An 18938-nucleotide genomic window follows, 5' to 3' on the forward strand; every position below is an offset into this window, starting at 1 on the left:
TGCGGGGCAGACGGGTGGGTCCCCCCCGATTCAGCTCGGGCCACTGCTCCGACCTCAGCCCAAATCACGGTTTAACCAAGGCCCCCGCTCTGACCGTTCAACGGCCCATCGCAGATCAGCTGACTGCTCGGTTTGACAGGTCAGCTGAGCTGCCTGACAGCTCAACACAGCTGTACACTCTGCTATAGGTCCTCCAGGTGCTCAGGATTTTGAGCTTAAAGCAAGATAAATCACAGAAATGTGTGAAGCACAGCTGCGACAGCCAGGCTTACCTGTTCCATCAAAGTCTCCCTCTCATCCACCAGCTTTCTCAGGCGAATCTCTGCAAGAGAAACATTGAAGATGAAATGGCGGTTTGGGATATAAGGCATGAATCAGAACTTATAATATAAGACTCTGGTCTTACAGAAAGATTAGTACAAAGGCTTGGTAGGGTAAGATTTTGTCAATGGTACAACTTTTTGGTGCAGCAAAGGGTTATGCTGTTTTGTTTGTAATATTACATTTAAGGTAATATTACTTACTGTAGCAAACAGACAATAGAAACTTTGGCCATTGAATTATTTCATTTACAAATTTAAGGTCCAAGATAGAATGAAAACTCTTTTCCAGAGCTTTGTCTTCATCAAAACATTGAAATACAAACCACTCATCATTCTTTGCTGAGAAAAAAACAGTCCATTATGATCAAAGCATAAATGTAAAAAAGTCAAATGTTAACATACCAGGGAGAGGAGCCAGAATGGTGGGTAAGGGGCTGGGTCAGGGTAGGAGGGGTTTATGTCACATGAGGCATGCAAATGAGCTGATATCCTCTACTGTAGGTTAGCATGCAGACTGTGGAGTGAAGACACAACTACAAAAACCCAATTGTTGTGCTGCTGACATCACACTCGCTTACTCGCTTACCCTCTCTCTCTCTCTCACACACACACACACACACACACACACACACACACACACACACACACACAAAGAATGGAATTCTCTCTTAATACTTATTTCTCCATGGCTGTAAGATTAGACTGATACATTTTTTGATACAAAAAATAAACATTAGCACATACCTTAATTTATCTGAGCAAAAAGCTAGGTAAAGTGTAATCAGTAGCTGTTCATTATAAGCTGTAAATTATTAAATTTTAAATGCTGTAACTGCTACAAAATTCCAAAGGAGTAATATCTTTTTTATATCAAAATTTAAATCATTTTAATTTGAGCATACATAAATGCTGTAGCAGTCATTTCATATGGTGATGCAAGCTTTCAATTTGACATGCATTAAAAATATTAAATTACAATCAACAAAACATCATGTATTGCATCAGTGTTCATTTTATGTGCTCATAGTCATCATATTACTTTAAGATGGTACTGTATCATAAATTGCACTACAGAATATCATAAGTTATGCAAGTGTGCATTTTCTTAATCAGCATACATCACATGTTCACAGCAGGCATATACTGTATTTGATATCAGAACTGCAACATACATACAACCAGTTTACATAGGGGAATGTGTTAAGCTTGGCATATTGCAGACATCTTACCCATGCATTGTTTCATCTCACCTCTACTCAAGTCAATGTGCAAGTAGTATTAAAATGAGTAATATTTAGTCACTGCTTCAGTCTTCCAAGGCTTATGAAGAAAAAGAATGGGCATGCGAGGACACAAGTGTATTGGCTGAATTGGGTGAGGCAATACACTAAATGTCCAGCAGGTGGTGAAACTGAGCATCTAAGAGAGCCAGGCAACATCTCAGCCAATCTCAAATTTGGTCTGAAGCTCTGTTGCAGGAAAGAAATGCCTGCAACAGTTCATGACGTCCATTTTATTCTATAAGCCTTTTAAGTTCACGGTCAGTAATATTTTGATAGCTAAAAACCCCTGACATGTGTTCAATGTCTTACTCAAATGCCATATAAGGAAAAAGGCTGCAATGGAGCTTCATAATCTCCACCAAGACCAGGACTCAGTCTCAGTCTTCAAATTTTATTAATCATAGAACTTTGTTCTTTACACCTATCACTCGCAAAATGTGACACCCCTTGGCATGTCTGTACAGCACATTTTATACAAAAACACATCAAGGGCCATCAAAGACAAAAAACCCTTTATGCTTTATTTCATCATAAATATATAATTCTTGCACAGGAAAAAGAATGCATTTCAGGCAGGTACAGCTTTGTCAAAGTATAAGAAAGCACTTTATGTGACCAGTGACCCTTCTTGGCAACCTATCTGCATCAATGCCCAGATGTAAGCTTGAAAAAACAAAATTTAATACTGCTTCAGTCAAAGAGAAGTGAGTCCCGGTTTATAATTTAGTAACTTTACCAGAGAACAAAAAATCCAAACTAACCACAGAACAGCTTTTTTATGGTTCATATGTTCAAGAGCATTAAGAATCCAATTGTATATGGTGTTGCATGCTCACTATGAAGCTAAACAAAAACATGACATACTGCTTTAAAGATTCTCTCTGATAGTGACCACTCACAGAACATTAGGATGGTTCTACATGGGGATGCCCCATATTCTGAAATCAGTCCAGAAATCAGAAATATGTATTTTTGAAAGTTTTAAAGTGTATTACGTTTTACTTTTGTCCTTTTACCATAAAGCAATTCTTTTCTAAAGAGGCTTTGGTACATGACATGGAATGACACTGTTCTTCACACTCTATTAAGCAGGAGTATAGTTAACTGAATAAGCTATTCTCCAATACTCAGTAGTGTTCTTTCTTGCAGTCACTGAATACTAAGAGCGTTTCAAAATACTGCTCATAGTCTAGAGATCTCTTTAACTTAGAACTTTGTAGGCTATTTTTGAGGTGAGTTATCTGTTAATTGCCTATTTAAATGATTATACTTTTAGAATTAGTTCATTTCAGTTGGTGAAATAAGCACTGCAGCCGTAATTCACAGCAGAAAGAATATCTCAAACTTAATGACGACTGAAACAAAACCAAGTGACTAAAATGTTATTTGCTGATAATTGATTTACAGATTTAAACATTTGCAAACTGCATATATCATCATTTATCAACAACTGGAAATAACCATACAATTGACAAGAATAACCTAACCTAGATAACCAATATAAAAAAATAAATACACCTTCTGTTGTATACTATCCTTACTGTAAACTATAAGCCAAAATACAATTACTGTGTGATTAAATTAAAGTATTTTAAATTTAACCAATTTTACATCTTCATGTAAATATTCATGAGAAATAATCAGATACATTTAAGAGGATTTTCTGCACAGCATATTGCCTCATCAATGTCATGAATATTCCTGGCACAAATGTACAATTTCTTGGAAAAAAAATTAAAGAGGGAAATCAAAGTGAATAACGTCAGGCTCAGAATTGCACTTCTTAGTGCAGCTATCCTTTTTGTTAAAGTGTTACTAAATATCAAACAGGAACTGAATGCAATACTTCCTGCAAGAAGTAAAGGGGTACAATCAAAACAACATTTTCTGTAAAACACCTGACAATACAAGGGTTTAAGGATAACCTAAAGCAACTAATAGTAATAATGGATAATTGCAATTCATTGAAACAGTTCTGATAATTGTAAACACGTTGTGGTGGATATGCTGCTATTGTAAGTGTGTCCAACAAGGACACACTACATTCAGTGTAACATTATAAGCCCCTATTAAAACACATATACTAAAATAAGCATGAAATTGCCATATTATAAATCACTCCTTCTTAACTGCAGTGCATACTATGTAAAAACATGAAGTTAAAAACATGAAAACATGTTTTATGCCACCCACCATAAAGCCCATCTTTCCATAGAAAACTTTCTTTGATAGGTTCAGAGCCAAGAATGTTTTATGTATGCTTTAAGACGACTATGAATTAGACTTGACATGTGACATCCTAGAGTATCAGTGATCTAAGAAGGATCAGGCTTGTAGGACTAAGACATGCGACAGTCTTCTTTGCCTTTACCCTTGCCTTTCTTATTGCTCTTGGATGAATCTCTCCTGCCATTTTGTTCGTTGGTCTGTGATACACTTTCCTCCGTTTCCTGGCTGGCCGTTCTCTGCGTGACATTTCTCTCTGCTGCAGTCGTACATGTCCCTTCCTCAAATACGTCCTCTCCTGGTTGAGTCTCATTTTGCACTTTATCAACCTGCGCTGTGTCCGGCTCGTATCTTGGCTCTTCAGATTTGGTCAAGTGGGCCTCCACATTATCTTGGGTCTCGTTTTGGTCGGTCCCCGCTTGGGGTTCGGCCTTGCTGCCATCCTCCTGTTCTCCCCCACCTTCTGTGGGTGTTGATCCTGCTCCTTCATCCTCATGGGTCCCTCCTCCTGAGACCAAATTTGCTGACACTTCAAGATCATCCTCAAATTCAAATGATTCTCCTTCCTCATTTTCATCCTCCTCCTTGTGGTTGTCCACCTCCTCCTGGGGCAGAGGCTCAACCTCATCCAGCTTTTCTTCTACCACCAATGTGTCTTCCTCTTCTTTGGATAGGCCCTCATCTATCATGCTGTCTACCTGCTGCTGGTCAGCAGATTCCCCACTCTCTCTTCCTGAGTCCTGGCTATTTGTTTCAGTGCTGGAAGTGCCCAGTCCTTCAGCATCATCACAGTGTTCTTTCCCAGGGCAATTCCCATCTTCTGTGATCCCCTGCCCCCCTTCTGTAGATTCTTCTCCGTGTCCCATACTGCCCTCTGGTGGTACGTTTACACTGGCATCCTCTTCTGGTATTGCCATATTCTCTGACTCTTCCGTCTCTTGCTCCACAGAGTTGTCTATGGATGGCTGCTTTTCTCCAGGAAAGTCAGGTGAATCAGTCAGCTCATCCTGCATCAGTGATTCAGCCTCCTTACAGCTGTCAAGGTCTTCAGTTGCTCCTGTCTCAGATGGTGCGGCAGCCAGTTCTTCCGTTTCTGAGGATGGACTTAAGAGTACACATTCCTGGGTGCCTTGATTCTCCACACTTTCCTGTGATGGTGCTTTTACACTGGGGTCCTCTTCTGGTATCGCTATGTTCTCTGGCTCTTCCCTCTCTAGCTCCACAGAGTTGTCCACAGATGGCTGCTTTTCTTCAAGAATGTTGAGTGGGTCAGTCGGTTCATCCTGCAACAGTGATTCGGCCTCCTCACAGCTGTCAATGTCTTCAGTTGTCCCTGTCTCAGGTGGTGCAGCAGCCAGGTCTTCAGTTTCTATGGATAGACTTGAGGGCACATATTCCTGGGTGCCCTGGCTCCCCTGAGGTTGCACCTTGTTCCTGTCTGTGCCTGTCTCCATTTCCTCCAAGCTTTGCTCTTGGGCAGAGCCTAAGTTAACACAATCTGCAATATATGTAGTCAGGTCAGATTCAGATTTACCTGCATTTTCAACCTCCTGGTCAAGCGCACTTTCACCCTTGAGGTCATCTGTGTTCTCAAGCTTTGGGTTTGGTTCATTTGCAGCCACTGGGTCACCAGTCTTGCCGGCCTCTGCCTCTTGAGTTTCAGGGCTTTGTTCTTCCTTCACCTCTTCTGTGTCATTTCTTGTCTGAGTTTCCACCTGAGAAGCAGGCCCTGACAGCTGAGTGTCCTCCACCTTCTCAAACCCGTCGGCATTATCAGCACCAGCTGCGGACATGGGACAGCCCTCCAGAGGCTTGACTTTCTCTGTTTTTGCCAAGATTTCGACTGCCTCATTATTAGCCCGTTCTCCTTCAAAGAGTGAGGGTTTGTTCTCTCTATTAGTCATGGTATCATCCTCCAAGCCTTCCGGTAGAGTGCTGGTCTCAGATTTCTCCCCTTTTTCTGATGTGAGGTGCTCCCTGCTGGATATCTCAGCTTGCTCTACTAACTCTTCCACTGTACTTACGCTGCTCTCCGGCATGTCCCCATCATCGTCATCTGGTTTTTCACATTCTTTGGAGCTGCTCTCATGCACTCCACCTTTCTTGCCTTTCTTCTTCCTCTTTTTTTTCTTTTTTCCTGAGGCGCCACTTCGATCTTGTTGCGGTGTATTCGTGGCCGTCTGTGCAGGGGGTTCTTCTGCTTTCTGTTGGCTCTGTTGAGCTGTCGGAGGATGAGGCAAGCCTGTGGTCAAAGAGTCACCTGACTGAGCTTTGTCCTGATCAGCGCCATTGAGTTGCTTTGAATCCATGGCAAAAGTCCCTGGTCCTTGTTCCATATTGGGGACCTCTGTTGAGCCAGGATCCTTTGCGGCCAAACTTGAACACTTCTCGTCATCCTCACCACTCTTCATGTCCCCAAACTCACCCATTTTAGCTGATTTCAAAACTTTTTCTGCCCCATCTCTGTCTCTAAACTCCTCTATCTCACTTCCCTGTTCTGGGCTGAGATGGTTGGTTTCTAGCCATTCGGCTGTGTCTTTGCTGTCATTCTTGTGGCACTCCAGTGCACTGCTCTCTGCAGCGTTTTCCAACATGTCTTCAATTTGGATGGATCCATCCACACATGATTCTGTATTTTCAAAGCCCTCTTTGAAATCCCCCTGTGCTGCATCTTGTACTGCATTTAGATTTTCATACGCTACTTCGTCCTTTGATTTTTCCTGTACAAGGGCTTCACTAACTGATCTGGCTTCTAGATTATTCTCAGCAGCACTTTCCACCTCTCCTAACCCAGCACTGTTACATCTTTCACCTACATCTTCTGACCTCTCATGAATGACCTTGTTCTCTCCCTTATCTGCGCTGTTTCCTACACTTTCTACTTCACCCGTCATCTCTTCCTCTGGGCCTGTTATAACCACCTGTACCTCAGGGTGACAGACAGGTCTGTTGTCAGACTCTGTGATGCTATGGGGGCAGGCATATGACTCTACGCCATTACTGTGCCCAGTATCAACAGGTGCGACCTCATCAGTGCTCGTGGTCGAGTCAGACCGGACCTTTTCCGGGTACTGTCTTTCAGTTATTTCACAATAACGGCTGGAGTTTTGTGAAGACACATGATCTTCACTTGGATGGCCTGGAATCATTGTTTTATCATGCTCTTCTAGAGATTCTGTCTGCCCTTGCTGCCTTTTCTTTAGGTGAACTGAAGCTTTATCCAAGACCGCTCCACTGTCCACCTCCTCCACATCTCTACCTCCCAGCTGTGCCTCCTTGACTTTGCCTGGAAGACCATCAGGAGACAATTGTAGAGCCAAACAGTGAAGAGACGGCAACCATAGCCTGCTAATTTTAGCGGCGTCAAATTAGCGCAGGAGGAAAATAATCGCCACAGGAGAATTAGCAAGAAGGAGGAGGAGGAGGTGGCGGTGGGAGAGAGCGCCAAAGCAGAAGTTCTTGATCCCAGACGAATCAACAGGTGGAGGCACCAGATACTAACCAGAAAGTTGCACTTGGAGCACAGGGGAGAATTACCTCTTACCCTTATAAACGTCTGCCAGGCCTCTGAGCCTGGCTGTTTAAGCCTGTGTTGGTTTATCCAACATCAACCTCAGATTCTCATTTGATTGTATTATTTTTGGACCAGCATCATTTATTAATCTGGTGTAATGCCATAACAAACATTTACAAGGGCAAATTTGTCAATATACTAATTATAAACCCATTTGGAAAGAAATCTACAAAAGCTCTTTCATAGAGGAGATTTGTGATTAGTTGAGTGAAGTTACAAAGTAATATTTTCTCCAGAAATACGTTAACCCAGAATGAAACCCACAAAATTACACCAATTATTAGTATGTCCACTGCAGCATAAAGAAAACATTAAAATGTAAATATAGAGGGCGAAAAATATAGTGTATTTCCATGGTTACTCAACACCAGGAAATGTGATTGTAGTATGATTGCACATGAATCTTTCTACAGTTTTAGAACAGAACTGGAGTCAGGTGTAGGAAACACACAGGAATGCAAGTGTATTAGGGGATTTACAAACAAGTAGTAAGCAGCAAGAAGGCCATTTGGTTAGTGGTAAATGATAGACAAGCAATGTTAACTGCAATTGCAAGTGCACAGCAATGTGCAGCTACGTTGACAGCGTCTTACCTAGCATGCCGTCACCGCCCGCATGGGGTGTCTGGGAGTCCTGAGCCAATCTTGTAGCAGAGTCTGCATTGGCCAGCCCATCGAGTACACCTTCTCCTGCTTCCCCATTGGTTGTCAGGTCAGCCCCCAGTACTATCCCGTGTTTCTGTACAGGGGTAAAACAAGGACTATAATTGAATATCAGACTCCACAAAACCCCACAAAACTTTTTCCAAAGTTCGATCTGATTCCAAATTGGCATCGATCGTAGATTGGATAACACCTAGCCACATGCACTATGAAATCATCACACAAGAATATTCAAAGATTGCAAATGATGCTGTAATCGAGTTAGCCACTTTTCACATCTTACATGAGATCTGGAGTTGTGTCAGGAAATTGACAATATACACTACTAATTTTCTAATTTTCAGGTGTACAGGTAATCTCATCTGAATTTAAAGATAAAAAGGATTGGCTCCATTGTTTATGGGGGAAATCCAATATGCACACCAAAATACCTTTAGAACATCTTTCAGTTGGACCACCTCATCCCTGAGCTCATCCCGCTCATTCCGGATTGCATCAGAATACTCCTTCTGCCTTTCTAAGGCCTGAGCAATGCCCCCAGAGGGCGAGGAGGAGCAAGTGCAAGCAAAGAGGGAAATAAGAGATTTGTGAAGCAAAGAGTAGTGCATGTGACACTGAAGAACTGTGGAAAGCAAGGCCTGACTGCTTCTTAAGCAGCTCTAATGTCATTAAATACACAATCCCTCTGAAACTTCATTTTCACAATCCCTCTGGATCATTTTCACTGTATGTGCACCATCATTAACACGCAATTAAAAGTCTAAATTGAACTATAATCTTTCAGTTTCATGCTGAATAAAATGATGTACCATTATCTTCAATAAGTCATATTTTCAGGAGATACCTTTATCCAATATGACTTGCACATAATAATGCACAATACATAGAGTCTACATCACATATAATGTAGTCCTAATTTAGCTAATGCAGGGCTAATTTAGCAGACATTTTCCCTTAGACTATGTCTGATGGTTTTGAGGGTCCACCCAGCATACCCCAATCTTTTTATCCTTCCACTCCACGGTTTCCTGCAGGTCAGAGATCTCCCTGACAAAGCCGTCCTGTTTCATACGGAGCTGACGGATTTCCTGGCCATCGGAGGATGGAGTGGAAGGGTGAACGAGAGCAGAGACAAGGAAAGGAAGGAGAAGAGAGGAGAATGAGGAAAATCAGCATGCACAGAAAAACATCAGAAGCAAAAGGGGCCGGCAGACAAAAGACAGGGGTCGTTCCACCAGAGAAAGGTCCATTTCAGAAAGTTAGATTTTTGAATGGTGCCAAGCTCTCCAGCCATTTGGGAAGACAGAAACATAGCAGGTATGCCTCCATTGAGGTGCATGAAGGCAGCCACTGTTGTTGTCTGTCTGCAACTCACCAGCTGAGCTGCACAGTTACTGAGACTGCAGAACTGGTGCAGGGGGACTCGGTACCCAATCAACAGGACAAGTCACTACTAAATGATGGGGGGGGGGGAGGCAACCTGCTGACTGGAACTCTCCTCCCCTGGGCAAGGATGAGAAGCCTAGCCTAGTGAAACAGATGATCGGAGGGCATGGTGGTCCATGCTAACAGAGGCTCCAGTGACAGTGACACACAGAAGCTTCGGTTCTGATCAGAAGCGCTTGGGTACTCACGGTCAGCAGCTCCTCGCTCTGTTTTAGGGTCTCCTTCATCTCGTTGAACTGGAACTGCAGCACGCTGTGGGCATACTTCTCACGCTCAAAATCCTGCAAGGAAAAGGATGGTGGGAGATGAGTGCTTGCACTGGGGGGGGAGGAGGGGGCTGTGCTCAACTGTATTTTTATTGTTTTTCATCCAATGAATATTAAGAATTGCACACATTTATGTATTAACAGTATGACAAATCATTTGTGGCATCAACCTAAGGCGAATTGTCATCGTTCAGAATGAAACTCACTCAAAAATATGTGCTGTGACATTGCATGCAGAGAAACTGTGGAAACGACACTAGTGGTGAAACCTCTCCACCTCTATTGAGTCATAATGCTAACAATGCTATCGGTATATGTTTTTTAATTGTGGGCAGGGTTTGTCCAAATTGTCGCTCTCCTATTGGTCCATGTGTCTAAGTGGGGTGTTTCCCTGCCCAATCGTGGCTCACCTTGGCCTTCGCCTCAAACTCTCGGCGTGCCTCACACAGCTGCTCCTCCAGCTCCATTAGAGAGTCCTTCAGAGTGTCCACCTGGTACATCAGATTGGACTTCTCATTGTCCAGCTGGGCGTTGGACACCATGGCCTTACGGTATTTCTCCTCCACCTCCACCAGAGAGTCCTGCAAAAACATGCACGCACATGCACAGACACGCGCACACACACATACAGACACACACGCACACGCACAAATACATACATATACAAACGCATGGTCAGAACTGTCTATGGAAAAAATGAACATACGTAAGCACACACGGAGCTCATGCAGACAAGCTATGAACACTTTCCAAAGGACAATAAATTACTGGATATGGAAATATTTTAGGAAAAAAAAAAGAAGAACATCTCTGGTATGTTCGACAGAATTTCTGGACAAAGTCAAAGCCATTTTCCAAAACGATCCTCTATCTCACACCCAACACTCTGGATATGGAAATATTTTAGGAAAATAAAAAGAAGAACATCCCTGGTATGTTTGACAGAATTTCTGGACAAAGTCAAAGACATTTTCCAAAACGATCCTCTATCTCACACCCAACACTCCGTATATCCATATGAATATGCTCAATATTAGGGATGGTGATTTTCAATAATTTCCCAGATCGAGTGATCACATAATGTGCTTGATTCCAAATCGATTCCTAGAATTGGGAAGATTCTATTATTAGAAGGCATCTTGGCCAGGCAGCCCACTCAATGTACAGAAAGTGCATGCATAACAATGCACAGCGGTACCTGAGTTTTCCATGAAGTAACCAACATTCTCGTTAATTTATTAGAATTGAACTAATAGGGGTGGTTTCATAGACACAGATTAAGTTCAGTTCAATTCAATTCCGTTTTTTGATCTGAAAATTAGATTATTTAATAATATCATTTATTATTGTACATGCACCTCTCTTTGGGTTACTAACAACATAAAGTATCTCAGTGGTAACAATCAATGCAGGAGCAAAAAGAAATTAATCATCTGGGAAAACCTGTAAGGTCGAAATCCCTTAAACTCTGAAAAACCTCACTGAAAGGTAATGGCACGCCAGCATGCTTTGAGCCTTCACAAACAAAAATCTTGGAGCCACTCAATGACACGGGTGAAGAGCCAAACTCAACCCCAACCCATGCAGACCAGAGCTGAGAAGCTCCAGGGGGTTAATGGGTTAGTCTGCACTCTACAGGCCCCGGGTACCTTGACTTCTTTCAGGCTCTGCATGTGCTTGGCTTCCACATCTTGAATCTGATCCTTCAGCTCATGAATTTCCTGGGACGAAGAGCGTGAGGAAGTTCAGAAGGGAACATACGCCGGGCGCGGACGCGCTCGCTGTGAGAGCGCCTGACGCATTTGTGCTGCGCGGGAGTAAGGTGCGAACCGGAGAGGAAAGAAAACCTGAGCTTCCCCTCTCGTTGTCTTACCTTAATCTCCCGAATGGAGGCCTCCGTGTCGACCGAGAGGGCGGTGTCGCCACTTCCTCTCCGGGAGGAAGTCCCGCCCAGCGAGGCGAGGGTAGCGGCCGATAGGGTGGAAGCGGTCCGGGACCCCTGTGGAGAGACACGTTTACTGCATTTGAGGCAGGACAACATCGGCGTGTGCTCTACGGTAGGAAGGCCTTGCACTCGATTAGGCCTGCAGCTGGACCCTCAGATATAGGAGAGTAGAGCAGATCACACCATATCTACTGTGAGACGCGTGGCTACAGCTTTAAAACTGGCTGAAAGAGTTAGACATAATTACATCTTTACCACAAGACCCCCAGAAGATCATATTTTGTGGCTGTGTTTGTAGGATCATGGCTTTGACTTCCTGTCGCTGTAAGTGCAGGAGATATGTTTATAACTTCTGTTCCTGCTTGATAAACAAGTTAATATTTACAGCAGGACCGCATGGATTAGACTAACCCCTCAAGCTCTCTGAGTATAAACATCTTAAGAGTCAGGAGGGATTAAGAAGAACGGCTAGAGAACTGGAAGGTCTTATGATTCTTAAAGAGGTCTGTGGGCTATGTCTGTTTCAGCTGCACAGAAAAATCCTCACATACATGTCCAGTACATACACGCAGAATGCATGAGCACACATGCACACAATGTCTACACACACCACACACTCTCCCTCATTCTCTATAACACCAGAGTGAACGTACATGACTGAGAGAGAGAGAGAGAGAGAAACTTGACACAGCTGCTAGTAGTTATATATCTGAGAGCACTGGAGGCCCATCTTCCAGAGTATTCCTAGTAGCGACACACACAGATGGCCTTTCATCAATACAAACAGCTGGAAGCAAGCAAATACAGTACAATAATAAACAGAAATTATACAGGATACCCCCTGTCAGATGGGTGGGTGGGGGGGGGGGGTTGTCCGGCTCTTCCAAATTAGATCTTGAAACATTAGATTCCCTATCTCATTCACTAACTCACTCCCCAATGGGGAGGCCCGTAAATGGAAGGAGATACTCACCTTTTCCAGAAAGTCTCTGTCCGACCTCTCTTCCACCTGCAGAAGGGGGAAAGGGGAATTTTGTAAGTGGTGAGGATGCCGAAATCACAACGGGTGGCACGAGGACCCTGCTTTTGTGGCTGCCAGCCTCTTGGCGGACCGCTGATACGAGAGATGGCCAGGTGAAATGCATGTCAATGTCACTGCCACGGCAAGTACAAGTCACAGAAAGCATGAGTCAAGACAAGTGCCTTTGTATAGCTTTATACCGTCCTGTCACCTACGGCCACTGAGTAGCCCTTTTTAAAAACAGACTGGCATATCTATGGCAACAGAAAATGTACAGAAATAGCAGTTTTAGATTTTGATCAGCTTCACAGCAAACACAAAATGCAATCATGTTTTGAAAGAGTTTTAAAACAGACCATTAATTCAGCTCACACTACTGATTGATTAGAACCATCTCAAGACTGTTTTTGGGCTTTTGTGGTACGTTTTTTTGTTTTTATGTACAGATTAAGAATCTGGTGTGGCAGTACCCTAAAACAAAACCCCAGAAGTTGCCATTAATACGATGCACACAATGAACAGAACCTGGTGAAACAGTTAGTCACAAACCTGCAAATTAAGACACAGGTGTGCTGGGTTAGGGAATGGAATCTAGATCACTGCAAGTTTATCTTCCGCCACCCAATCTACAGCATGGCATTTCACAGCACACCACTGCACACGCATGCAGGCCTGCCACGCTTAAGGCCCCGCCCACTCACGTCCGGCAGCTCAGGGATGCTGATGTCATCTAAGCTTCTAATGACACTGCTCCCGCTGGCAGCACTGCGCAGGATGCTGGCCACTGAGCCGGAGTCCTCCTGATACCACCAGGGGGTGCAAGATAACGCAACAAGCTTCAGCTTCCTGTCTGAACTGGGCCAGGTAAGCACATGTATGCGCAAAAACTCACAGACCACAGCGGCCAAAGCTAAATTCCCATCTAGAGGTGAACCCAGTTACACACTACACTTCTGTGGTCAGACTCCAATCTCAATATGATATGTAAAGCACAAGCGTGGAACTTCCTGTCATAAGATACACTATAGCTGACCTCCATTTCCAGGTTCCACTTTATGAAGGTTTCTTTATGCAGAAAGGTGCATCTTCACAGGAGAGACAAAATCCTGAGGAGCCGGCTCAATTATTGCATCTCAAACTGAAAATACTGTAAAAATCAAGGTCCGAGCAGCCAGCGATTGGCTGCCACCTAGACCCCGCGTCCCCAGCTGCAGTCACATTGAATGGGAGTGTTCCCCATGCCTGCTCTGAAGCTACCGTTTAATACTGGCGCCCGAGTTTTCACCCAGCTGCATGGGTTTCTGTTTCCACACGCACAGAACTTGCATAAACAAATAGGCGTCTCTTCCACGTGTGCATGTAAAAAGCACACTGCAGAACGACAGTTCACAGTGACACAACCAGATATTCTGCTCCCTGCTCCCTCCGGGGCCTACTGCTCTGAAAGCTAGCACGACACCCCTGCTTTTGGAGCGAGCTTGCCATTAAATTATGTTTAATGTATCTTTTTTTTTACCGGTCAAACTCGCAACCAAGGATATCCAGATATTCAGACGCTCGCTCTAACCAGGAGTATTCACTTTTATCTGAAAAGCCGGTGTGGGTGCAGGTTTTTGTTTTTTTACCTTCTGAAGCTGATGTCTGTCCTCATATATGTCTTCCATGAATATAGTAACCTGGTTTCAGTTTGCATTTGTGCTATAATGTAAAACGAGGAAGTAGCCTATCTGCATCGGCATTGGCCGATATGGCCAGTCAAATATCTGTTATTGACATCTGCCCCAGGATTTCCATACTGTGCACCCCTAGATAGAATCACTAAAAGCACATGGTGGCTCCACCCATTCTGGGGTTCATGAAGTTTCTGCCTACAATTGCTTATATCATGCTTATACACATTTATAATTGCTGAATCATTAGAAGGCTTCAACATTCTCCTGACTGAATGATAAATGACTCTGCAGCAAAGATGATGAAAATGGTCAATTGTCATGACTGCATGCATATTCTAGAATAAGGAATATATGAGTTAGAGTATAAAGATAAAATACGAGATAAGCATGAAAGGCATGCAGACAAACGGCTTCGGACAGCATGAATGGTGATATATGGAAAAATGTATCAGTCCTTTCCATTCATTATCAAAATATCTGGAGTTTCATCCTAGAAAGAATGTAGACAAGCGGACAGGCCGGCCTTCAGCCTGGGCTGCGGGTTGGACTGAGTGACTGAGGAAAGAGGGCTCACCACTGGGCTGGCGCGGGCAGAGCTGGCCCTGGAAGAAGCGCGAGAGTTGGACCCCAGAAAGCCACTGTACTCCGATGGCTGGAGGACAAGCGCAAACGTGCGTAGCGCACAGCGACAGATGCAGAGGAGGACAAAACAGGGAGAAAGAGAAGGAAGAAAGCACCTTATCAGCACAGACGGGAAATCAGAAACTGGTTAGTTAGCAGGCAGAAGTCATGCCACAGTATATCACTTACTGAACACACATCTCAACACACACACTAGTTATACATTTGGAGCTTAAGAAGGGAAAGAAACAAGGCAGTCATACAAAATAACTATTTTAACTTTGGGACCGTAAAACAAGACCAGGGAGAACTGGCCCTGTTTAGGAGCTGCCACAAATTCTGGGGGACCCTCTGTATTACTTTAGGTAGTTTTAACCACCTCATGGCAACACAAAGGTATTTTTTATGACGTTGGGAGAGTTGCTCAAGTAGTCAGTCAGACAGTCTGCCAGCTAGCTAGCAATCCAGCCAGCCAGCCAGTAAGATGGCTGCTAGCCAGCCTGCCAGTCAGCCAGCTAGGCAGCCAGCCAGCCAGCCAATCAGTCGGTCAGACGGTTCAGCAAACTCCCATTTCTATGGCCACTTAATCATAGACAGATATAAAATGGCTCTGTTCACTTCCAGAGAGTTTCACATTTAAAGTTATATTTCACTAATCTCACTTTTCTACCATTGGTAATCTATACTCTGTCTTATAATGCTCTATAAGCACACCTGGACACAGGTGTCAGTCAAATGAAAAACAACAATAATATGAGTATTAATATACCAACTTATGCTGCCTTCCTGTGAAATAATTAAGGTATATAAAGTATATAATACATCATATTAAAAAGACTGACACTCAAAGAAGATTTAATGTATATTGTATATTTTAAAGTCATTTGCATAAAGTTTTATTAATCATTACCAACAGACACATTCAACAGTAATTACAGTGCATTCCCTCAGTTGTGAAAAGCATGCTGTAGGAATGTAGAATAAAACATGGAGGAAGATTTTTTGGCACTGTCAACAAACCGGGTCTCAAGGACGCAATCTAAATGGTTGACGTTCGTAAATTCCTGTACTTTTTGGGAAGCACAGCTCAGTGGTGGAGAGAAAAAAACAACAACTTCACAAGCCATCAGACCCACAGGGGACAGATCCCACAGAACAACCATGCAGGAGAATGGCACTCTGGGTAATCTCACAAAGCGTCAGTATGGGGGGGTCTTACAGCACGAGAACTGGAGCCACTAAATCGCCGTGCGCTGCTGTACAAGCTGTCCTCATACACAGATCCCTGCAGACGGAAGAGAGCCACACACACACTGTCAGCATACACACACACACACACACACACACACTGTCAGCATACACACACATACACACACACACACACTGTCAGCATACACACACACACATACACACACACACACACACACATGCACACACGTACACACACACACACACGCATACACACACATACACACACACACACACACGTGTACACATACACAGATACACACACACATACACAGACACACATTCATGCACACACACACACGCATGGACACACATACACACACACACACACACGCATGCACACATAAACACACGCACACGCACACACACACGTGTACACATACACACACACACATGCACACACACAGACATGTATACACATACACACACACACACACACACGTGTTCAGGCAGCAGGCAAGGTCTCTGCTTGGGGAACATGGGGAATGGACGTGCAGCAGGGGGAGAGTTGGGTGAGATGGTGAGTGAGTTCTACACCAAACTTGCTACAGACCACCACTGACTCAGAACCTCTCCTGAACGATGCTGGTGGAGCCCAGCGGGCTGACTAATTTGATAGGTTCATAAAGTGATATTTGGGATTAGCATCAAGTAATTGCAGTGTGGAGCCACTTGCTGTCAATCACTGACTTGGAGCAGCCAAGCAACTGAAATCCTGCACCTCCCACGACAAGTAAAATGCACTGCTTTCACTCTCTATAGGTCAGGGAGGAGGAGAGGGCAGAGGGGAAAGAAGGATGAAACTGGTGGCGGGAGGTGCAAGATTTCAGTTTCCAGCTCTGGCACGTAGCTCAGGGGTTGCATGGCAGCCGCACAGGTGAGCCATGGACCCCTCGCATCGCTGCTTTAGGCTGCAGAGAGTCGGCCCTCTACCCAACTCTGGCCCCTCCCTGCCTGTACGGAGAGTTCTGGGGCCGGGACGGGTGAACGTGAATGGGGGAGGAGTTGATGGTGGTGATGTAAAAGGTCAGAGGTCAGAGATGAGAAACACAAACCCTGAGGCTTCGAGAGTGGGGGGCGTCGCTGCACAGCAGGGACGGCTAGAGAGAGAGGGGGGAACCCACGCACACACACACGCATACATGAGTACCCAAAAATACACCAAAAGCAAATCACAACCCCTGCCCTAAACCACATGTAAACAGATTTGTGCTAAATAGGCTGACGATCTCTACAGATAAATATGCAGTATTACCAATGTGGACCACGCCGATTCTTAGACTGCCCACTGTGTGGCTACAGCTGTTAGTGAACCAGAAAAGGATAAAACAGGAAGCTAAAGCACTATAGCAGGTAAAGCAGACGTGAGGTAGGGAAACCAGAAGGGTGGAAAAGAATGGCCAGTGTCCCAGAGCAGGGGGTCAGAGTGAGGGAAAGAAGGAGGAATCAAAAAAGCCAAGGAGTAAGAGGAGTGAAGGAGGTGATCTGAGGAGGTGGAAGATGGGAGGAGGGGGCTGGGGAGAAGCGAGGGAGGAAAAGGGAGAAACACAAAGAGGGAAGAACGAAGACCAGGGAGATGACACAGGAAAAAGGGAGAAGAGAGGGGGAAAGGGAGAGAGCAGAAAGAGGGGAAAAGAGCAGGGGGTTCGTAAGAGAGAGGGGGAGGAAAAGTAGGAGGGGACAGACCCTGGAGCCGTTCTGGGTGGAGCTTGGCAGTCTGGAGGAGGGAAGGCTGTTGGTACTGTACAGGTCGGAGGAGCTGTAGTTTCCCTGTAGAGGACCACACCCACACAGAGAGAGAAAGAGAGAGAGAGAGAGACAGAGAGAGAGAGAGTCAGAGAGAGAGGGAAAGGTTGCATGGGAAAGAGAAGCAAACAACATTGTCAGTAAAGAGGCAGCAAACTTTGGGAGAGCCACAAGAGGCGCAGAGGAGAGAAGCACAGGACTGATGAAGAGAGAGTGAATGCGAGAGGGAAAACCTGAAAGGACAAGTACTCAGAAAGCAATATCAGAGAGTGACATCAGTCCAACCAGCATACACCTCCTGCGCTGCTGTACAGCACTGAGGTCAGTGCAGAGTGAGATCTACAATACTGTAGACATGCAACGCAAGTAGCAACCGAGTACATACTACTCAGTGTGGAATAACAAGTTCATGCTTCCCTATGAGTGGTTAGTGGGCTGGAGGGTGCTGTCCCACAGAGAGCTGAGTGCACCCTGAGGACCAGCAGAGTGACTTACTCCCTCACACGTGAGGTACCCTCGAGAGCGATTCATGATAAAGCAGTCAAACAGGATCCCTGTGGAGTGTGACAGTGGAGCGTGACAACCCAAACTGCAAGGGATTGTGGGTGGGAACACGGCGAGACACGGACTTCATCATCAACGTGAGAACAAACGGGGGCGTGCGTGTGGAGCGTCGGTCGTGCACATGTCGCGCGCGTGCCGTTTGTGCCCCACCGCTCGGACAGGCGGACGGGGGGGGGGGCGGGGGGGGAGGCCACACCCACCAGTTGCAGGTCGAGTCGTGGCGGCCTGGACGCTTTGCTCTCGTCGCTCAGCCTCGAGCTCTGGGCGTAGGGAGGGGAGAGAGAGGGGCTCCGGTAAAGCCATGGCTTTGTGACCACAGCGCCCCCTGTCAACCGTGCAA

General features: G+C 44.9%; 1 protein-coding gene across 38 annotated transcripts in view; it reads right to left on the reverse strand.

Moving 5' to 3' along the window:
- Positions 1-18938, reverse strand: part of lrrfip1a (leucine rich repeat (in FLII) interacting protein 1a) — a 57513-nt gene that overhangs the window by 2733 nt on the left and 35842 nt on the right. For 13 of the 38 annotated variants that reach the window (XM_064310376.1, XM_064310382.1, XM_064310385.1 and 10 more), the window contains 15 exons: positions 18799-18858; positions 17975-18058; positions 17344-17388; positions 16260-16325; positions 14994-15071; positions 13448-13546; positions 12699-12734; positions 11654-11779; positions 11430-11501; positions 10191-10361; positions 9703-9795; positions 9064-9156; positions 8500-8592; positions 8000-8144; positions 2107-7118 (listed from right to left, as the gene is read on the reverse strand). In XM_064310376.1, coding sequence (XP_064166446.1) covers positions 3946-7118; positions 8000-8144; positions 8500-8592; positions 9064-9156; positions 9703-9795; positions 10191-10361; positions 11430-11501; positions 11654-11779; positions 12699-12734; positions 13448-13546; positions 14994-15071; positions 16260-16325; positions 17344-17388; positions 17975-18058; positions 18799-18858 — 4434 coding nt within the window. In that variant the 3' untranslated portion in view covers positions 2107-3945. Of the gene's footprint in view, positions 1-272; positions 323-2106; positions 7119-7999; positions 8145-8499; positions 8593-9063; positions 9157-9702; positions 9796-10190; positions 10362-11429; positions 11502-11653; positions 11780-12698; positions 12735-13447; positions 13547-14993; positions 15072-16259; positions 16326-17343; positions 17389-17974; positions 18059-18798; positions 18859-18938 lie in introns of those variants that run through there. The other 25 variants (XM_064310409.1, XM_064310410.1, XM_064310411.1 and 22 more) reach the window with 15 other exon arrangements.

The sequence above is a fragment of the Anguilla rostrata genome, chromosome 15 (genome assembly GCF_018555375.3).
Source record: "Anguilla rostrata isolate EN2019 chromosome 15, ASM1855537v3, whole genome shotgun sequence".
Lineage (NCBI taxonomy): Eukaryota > Metazoa > Chordata > Actinopteri > Anguilliformes > Anguillidae > Anguilla > Anguilla rostrata.